The sequence below is a fragment of the Elephantulus edwardii genome, unplaced genomic scaffold (genome assembly GCF_000299155.1).
Source record: "Elephantulus edwardii isolate Elephantulus edwardi_28Jun2011 unplaced genomic scaffold, EleEdw1.0 scaffold00181, whole genome shotgun sequence".
Classification (NCBI taxonomy): domain Eukaryota; kingdom Metazoa; phylum Chordata; class Mammalia; order Macroscelidea; family Macroscelididae; genus Elephantulus; species Elephantulus edwardii.
Window position 1 is genome coordinate 123,015 of NW_006399931.1, and position 7,984 is coordinate 130,998.

General features: G+C 43.1%; 1 protein-coding gene across 1 annotated transcript in view; it reads right to left on the reverse strand.

Annotated features, from left to right (window-relative positions):
• AHCYL2 (adenosylhomocysteinase-like 2) overlaps positions 1–3,181 on the reverse strand; it is a 62,900-nt gene extending 59,719 nt beyond the window's left edge. Inside the window, exon 1 of the mRNA XM_006896045.1 lies at positions 2,900–3,181. Coding sequence (XP_006896107.1) covers positions 2,900–2,956 — 57 coding nt within the window. The 5' untranslated portion in view covers positions 2,957–3,181. The remainder of the gene's footprint in view (positions 1–2,899) is intronic.
• Positions 3,182–7,984: the final 4,803 nt, after the last annotated feature.

Genomic DNA, 7,984 nt, shown 5'->3' on the forward strand with positions numbered 1-7,984 from the left:
AAAAAAAAACTGAGGAGGGGATTCATGAACCTAGCTCACTCCCCACCCCTGCAGCTCGCTGTTCCTTCCATTCTACCAAGAAGCCACCGTGATTGTGAAGTTTTCTAAAAACGTACTAGCTTTCCAGTAATAGTACACTTGGGGTTTTTAAAAAATTTTTTTGTATGTGTGTGTGTGCATGTACCATCAAATCAGATCTGACTGGTACAGGAGGAGACTGTCCCTCCTTCTCCAGCAGAGCATCTGGTGGATTCGAACCAGGCAACAGTACACTTGTTATGCACCATAATCAAGTTGGTTTTGATTCCTAACTCCCCTAGCTATGTGGGTTCTGGAATGTCAGTGAAATTGACTGCCCCAGGAGTCATTTCAAGCTCAGGTTCAAACCACCAATCTATCCTTAGCAGTTTCTTGCTTCACCACCAGAGAGGGCTTCTTCATGAGGAAGTTCCCAAACCCCACCTCGATCTCACTGGGTCCAGCTCATGGAAACCCCCCACTGGTGCCCGAGGCAGTAAATCACCAGGGAGGAGACTGTCCTCTTTCTCTTGCAGAGCAGCTTGTGGATTTGAACTTATAGAGACGCTTGGCCCGTGGGCTTAACAGCACAATTCACTACTGATTACCCCAGCAGAGCTCCCCTCTACTAAGGAAGCATCAGTTTATTTTCTATTAATTTGGGAATCATAGAACATGTAAAAGTCACAGATTGATCACTTATTTATCTTTACTATCATGATAGCTGTGAAACTTTTGTTTTTTCCCCTAACAGAATGCTTGCATAATCACTTAAGAGTATTTGGTTTTTACTGGCTCATACTCTGAAGGGTTTGTTTGTTTTTTTTTTAAACAATATCTAATAGTTACATCCTTATAATTTCTCTTCCACTGTTGAAAGTTCCAGCTTATACTTTATAGTAATTTACCAATCAAAGCTACTATCATTTATTCACTGGATAACTGTTTTCTTCCCCCCGCCCCCAAAATTGAATGCTTGCATAATTGCTTCGAGTATTTGGGTTTTTACTGAAGGTTTACTGGAAAAAGGACCAAAGATCTGGCAGTTGACACTACCTTTAATAATAAAATGGTGGCCTGTTGATGGGCAGAGCACAGATGTGGCACGCCAGGGTGGAAACGGGAAGGGGCGGCTGCATTTGCTCAAGCTGGAGGTTACCATGAAGTCATGTAAGAATTGAGGCAAGGGGACTAATGCCAAGTGAATCAGTTCAGCAATGCTCTTTAGGGGAAATCGGAGCTATAATAACACGTAAAACCGGCACAGCATTTTAGAGCCTGCAAATTGTTTTCAGAAATGGGAAAATTCATTGGATTACAAGCTCTTGCTATTAGAAATTCTTGGCAACATGAAAAGTGGCAAAATTGATCCTTTTGCTAAAGTAGCAATTTATTCTAAAAGGATAAAATGTTCTTTTATGTGTTCTCCCAGGCAGTACACGAACTTCCACACACTTCTATCACAGTACTTACCACGCTGAACATAATCTGCCCGTCTGCCTACTTGTACACGTTCCTAAACCACAGGTTCCGTGCAGGCCAGAGTGGCCTATCTCGTGCAGCCTGGAAACCTCACGCACAAATGCCTGGCACCCAGCAAGCACTCAGTCATTCTAGTCTAGCCACTGCTACGGTCTGCGCTGGGCTACATTTTAAGTAAACATAATAAGCATTAAAACAAGTGTAAAGTTAAAATGCTTTTAAAAGGCAACGAAGAAGTTAGGATGGGGGAGAGAAGAGGGTGAGAAGACGAGGGGTAGGAGCGGGGGGTACAAAGTGAGGCTTCCTGGCTGCGCGGAGTCCCTTTCGCCACTCTTACTCAAGATGGCTTTTGTCTTTATTCTTTCCGTAGAAGCTCACCTTGGGAAAGGAGTAGTAATGAACTGACTTCTCAAAGGCCACACCTGCCACTAGCTTCAGCACTGGCCACTTTAAAAAGAGTAACAACAGTGAATGAATGGAAATCCAAGTTTTTGGTAAGCTTTTGTTAAAATAGCAACAAAAGAAACCAAAAATTTTTAAAAAAGATCAAAAAAACCCACAAAAAAAACCACACAACAAACTTGGGAGGAATGCCAAGAAGGGGAAAAAAAAAGAATAACAGGTCAACCCACTGTTTCCACGGCCACCAGAGGAGGTCTGTCACTCTACCTCTTCAGGGTGGTAGGGTCTGGCTGCATACACTCATTTATTTAACCCAGTAAAACGAAACCATGCAAACACCTGGCTGTATCTTTATCTCAAGTAAGTTTCCCTAAACCGAGCTCTCTATGAAATTTATCCATTTACGGTAACTCCTCTCGCCCCCACAAGTGTAGGGCTGTCCTCTGTCATTAAAGCAGCCTGAGCTGGTTGAATGTTCTTCATTCAGGAACATGCGCTTGTTTACTAGTTAAGACACCGAATTGATATTTCTTTAAGACAGAAAGATATTAGAAACTGCTTCAACTACTTAATCATAGTATTTTACACTGTTTTTCCAAGAAATGTTTTCTCTTTTACAGGTAACCAGGATATGGATAAGTCGGATTCTCTGATGTCTGCTTTCTCTCAACAACTGCCATGGGAGGTGACATTCTTCACTCAGTGGCTCCCCTCATAATACAACATCTGCCCACCCTCCGTGCAGTGCACTGGTAAATCTACCTCTAACTTTCCTACCTTGTCGGAAACCAGAGAGTCCTTTAAAGTAGCTCAAGCTTTCTTCAGGAAAACCAACTACTTAATTCTAACAAGCATTAAGGTAAGGGACGGAAAGAGAGTTAGAAGGGCTTGCCTTTGCCAGAGGGAGGGAGCAAAGTCGGAGAAGAGGGAAAAGTCTAAGCCTCTCACCATAATGGCCACAGCAGCGCACGCCTGGGAAGCAAGAGCTTAGCCTCACCTGGGCTCTCATCCCAGAACTGCCACTGACAATGTATTTCTTCTTGCTGCTCAGCATAGTGACATTACCAGCCTTATGGCCACTTCTTCGGTCCAGGGACCCTTGTGGCCAGGCCTTTAAACCTTCCTCATCAGCAGTTCTGTTGGCTCTAGATCCGGCTAGCTTTTTTTTTTTTGAGGGGGGTGCCTACCCTGGAATCCCTGAAGCTGCTCCAACAATTCTCCAGCAGCAGAGCCCCATCTTAATAAGGCCTTTCTGCGAGTGGTTGGTTCATCAGCCATTCTGAACTCTGGAGGCTGGCTTGTTGGGTTGTTGTCGGTTTTTTTCCTAAACGCCTAATTACACGGATCCACTGACCTCTAAACCTTAACAAGTCCCTTGACAAGGCGCAACATGCATGTGCATAACAATAGCTTATTTATATAACTGGTGCACTTTTTTGTCAGCTATAATTAACTAGCTAATTAGGTTCCTTTTTAACCTTACCTCCTCCTTTTCCCTGTCAGATGACTTCAGTTAACCTAGTCTCATTTGAAAAAAATTAACTACAGAGTCACTAAAACAATGAGGGAATTTATTAAGGCAGTAAGAAAAAAACCCAGTAATGGTGCCAAGTGCTCAGGCAGCCGCTGCAACACTGTGTCCTCAGGCTCGTCAGCGTGGGGACAGTTCCCTCTGTCCCCTGCTTTACACTTTGCTGTACACCTTTTATACCAGTGTCTCACTTCACTGTAACCCCTGTGGTGCACTTTTATACCAGTGTTCATTTACACTTGACTCTGTACCTTTTACATCAGTGTTTTGACTCCGCCTATCTCAGAAGTGGTGAGTGACCTTGTGGGTTCTTTCCTTTGATTTCTGTGTGTTCTTCACCTTCCCACCCCACCTAATTTCCATTCCCCTCCCTGCCCTCCTCACCGCAGAAAAGAAGTATGTGTCCTGTGGAAGCTGTGACTAGAAGGGGAGTTCCTTCTTTCTTAGTTCCCAGAATCACAACTACCTTGTTATGTGCCAGACAGACACAAATGAAAGGGCAAAGAATCATGTTACTTATTGATTTCTGAAAGGGACAAGAGAACAGCAAATCTAAACTCAACTCTTAGAGGAACAAGGGTGAGGATGTGATCAGAATTCTTTCTTTACAGATGACTGCTTATTAAGAACAAGAAGGAAGATAAAAGGAAAGGTTTGGGGTTCGGTTTTTCCCCCAGGATCTTTATTTTACGGCAAAAGGTCACCAGCTGCCATGGATGCTGACTCATGATAACTCATGTGTCGGTCACAAATTGTTCTCTTAGGGGTTTTCAGTGGTTGACTTTGTTTTTGAAAAGTGGCTCATCAGGCCTTTTTTTCAGAGATCTTTTTTGGGTGGACTCAAACTGCCAACCTTGTAGTTAACAGCAATGTCAACTGTACCACCCATGGAACCACAGATTCTGGGAAGGGGTGGAGAACAAGCAGCTTTGTCGCACATACTTTGGGCATGTTAGTAGGAAAGGTTATTCTATGGAGAGGGACATCATGCTTGGGAAGGTGGTGGGATGGTGAAGGAGAGGAAGACCCAGAGGGGTTGACACAGCAACTGCAGCAATGGATTTGAGGGTGTCAGAGACTGTGAGGACGGCACAGGCTAGGACAGGGTTCAGATCTGTTGTTGACAGGGTCACTATGAGTCGTACTTGCCTCAACAGCACCTAACAACAACAACACATGCACCGCTCTAGTGGCTTAGTGGTAAGGAACTGCACTGCCAATGCACAGGTATGCTGTTCAAATCCACCAGCTGCTCTGTGGGAGACAGGTGGGTAATCTCCTTCCGTTTTCAGAGACGATTTACTGCTGGAGCGCCAGCTATGTGTTGATTCTGACTCAACGATACCAAACAACAACAACATACGCATAGATAGTCCTGTATACAATTAGTTATAATCTGTAAAAGAATTTTAAGACGTGGCCATTATTATACCCTTCTGACAAGTATGGCAAATGCATCTCAAAACGATTCACCTGAGGGCTCACAGTAGGCAAATGATGGACCTGGACTTGGAGCCAGTATTTATATTAGAGGGGACTTGCCCCCCACTTCCACTCCCAATGGATGACATTCATCACAAGACCAAAGAGCTCTCTTGGCCCTGATCCTAGATACACTGGCCTCACCTCATTCCTTCCACTTTATTTTCTATTTTCTTATTAGATTGTGTCTCAGAAATAATATCATCCCAAATGGTCTTGGATCCTAATCAAATCACAGTTCTGAAACAACTAATTGTATCAGGATTTAACAAAACAAAAGACTAACGTCCTTTGATTGGCAACATTGCCAAAGTCATTACCAAAAGTTGAAAGTGAATTCAAATACCAGTGCTTCCCGCCAGCCAGCCTTTACTTGTATGACAAACACGACTTCCTACTCTACTTTTGTGAAATAAGAGGAATTTATTTCCCCCCTTCCTAATGAATCCTTTAACTTCTTCTTCCCTGACCACGAATCGAATGCTCACCCTAGTACACTCTAAAATGGTTTAAGCTAAGGGAGCTCTGGTGGCCTAGTGGCAAGAAGCTGCGATGCAATCCCGAAGGCACGTGGCTTGAATCCGCCAGATACTCTGCTGGAGAAGGAGAGGCAATCTCCTCCTGTGCACTGGCTCGATGGTAAGCAACAAGAAAATGGGATAGGAAAGAAAGGGGGGGAGAAGGGAGAAAATGGTTTAACTTAACTGAACAGAACCAGAGGCAGTTGCTGAAAAATGGTTTAAGTTAACTGATCTGAGCCAGAGGCAGCTACAGACCTACACCAAATACAATTAGAAGACACATTTTAGAACATTGACAGGAAAACCTTACCTCCTCACAAATGTGACAGAGTAGTTCTTCTCTAACTTTAGTCTGCATCAAGACTAGCTAATTAAAACATAGGCTGCTGAACCCCACTAGAACCCAAAGTTTCTGACTCAGTAGGGGGAGCTTTTAACTACAAGTTTGGAAGTCTGAGTCTACTCTCAAGCTCTCTGGAAGACAGGCCGGGTGATTCACTTCCAAAAAAAAAAATCAGCCAATGAAAATAGCTGGACAGAGTTTTGATGTACAAGGGACCACCATGAGGAGGAATCTACGGCCTAGCAACTGGTTTTTATGTTTGCTTGGGTTTTTTAAGGTCTGGGGTGGGACCAAGCATTTGCAATTTCTAACAAGTTCCAAGGTAATCTGATGCTTGAACTGGGGACCAATTTGAGAACCACTATTCTGATCTTTTTTTCCCCAAGTATGAGCCCCGATTCTCTTCATTTTCACTCTTTGTTGCTGTTGAACCATCAAGTTGGTTCCACCTGAGGGTGACCCTGTGTATAAGAGAATAAAACCCGGTCCCGTCCTGCGCAATCCTACTCACTGCTGATGCTTGGACTTAACTGGTGCAGTCACTGCATAGATCAGTCTCATTGAAGGTGTTCCTCTTTCACGGACCATGATGTCTTTTACTTAGCCTTTCCTTCCCCAGCGATTGCTTCCTCTTAATAGCATGTATGTGAAGGCTCACCATCCTCCCGTCTAAGGGGTATTCTAGCTATACTTCTTTTAAGACAGATTTGTTTGTTCTTCTGGCAAGCCAATATTTAGTATCCAGCCCCAATACCATAATTCAAAGGGACCAATTCTTTTTCAGTCTTCTTTATTCATTGGCCAATTTTCATATGTATATAAACCAAATGAAAATATCATGCCTTGGGGCAGGTGCACCTTAGTCCTGAAAATTACATCCTTGCTCTCTAACATCCATGATTCCTTAGCCATCTATTTGATCCTGTCTGTGGTTACAGCCATGAATGCACATTCATCGACAAAAAAGAAGAGCTGGGAATGAATAGTTGGTCCAACCATGAAGGCACATTCACAGGCTGAAACGGTTAGAGACTAGAATATGTGAATATGGTAATCCTTTCTTTATATCCACCACAGGTGAGAACTGAGTGTAATACTGATTCCTACAGTTTTTGTTTTTTTTTAAAAAATTTATTATTTTGTCTGTGTGTACTGTCAAATTGTATCTGACTGCTACAGGAGGAGATTGTCCCTCCTTCTCCAGCAGAGCATCTGGTGGACTCGAACCTCACACCTCTGGGATTGCAGTGCAGCTTCTTGCCACTAGGGTACCAGGGCTCCCTCTGATTCCCACAGTTTAAAGCTAAAACTACATGGCTAACACACTGAGAGACACTTAGGACATTTCAGAAGACTGATTTGCCCTTAGTAGGATCTGACCAAAAGAAACCAACCCAATGAATTCCTTTTCAAATACAGGCCGTCTTCCACCCTGTGTGTCCATTTGTAGGCAACAGTATCTATTTGCTTACTGTGGTGCTCTGATGGCAGAGCCCACAGCACTTTGCACTTTGAATCCAAAGGCTGAGCTTCTCAATTGTCTGATTCTACCAGTTATTGTGAGGGAGAAAGACAGGCGGTCTCTTCCCATTCGATTTTCAGTCTCAGAGATCTGGAGGGTCACTGTGAGTCAGAATTGATTCAGTGGTGGTGTGTGAGCTGCCTATCTCAAATGTGTTCCGAGACAATGCAGAGATAGGAGAGGGCTTTGAAGGCAACACAGAGACATACGATAAAATATTAATATTTCTGTCTTTTAAGTAAAAATGTCTTTGTATATGTATCTGGAATTCCCTAAAACAGTATGCAAAATTTCATTTTTATAATTTCTCAGGAAGAGTGTCCACAGTTTTCATCAGTTTCTCAAATGGATCTCTGATTTTGGTACAAATCCTGATTTTAATCCAGCTTACAGTTTTTGTCCCATTTCCAAGTAGATATGATTCAAGTGTTTTTAAGGACAAATCTCCTTTCCGGACTAAATAAGCTGCCTGAGCAAAGTCTTCACCTAGAAAAGAGATTATTTCTACTTGAAAGAAAATCAGGTTGGTTCGGTGGCTGGGTAGTCAAGAAAGTCAATCTGCCAGATTTCCTATGGAAAAGTACCAACCACTTGAGAGGCTGGGTGGGAGGAGGAAATATTTAAATGTAGACATTTTAAAGAGGGTTATGCTGATCTCCATGCACAAAAGAACAGGCATTTCA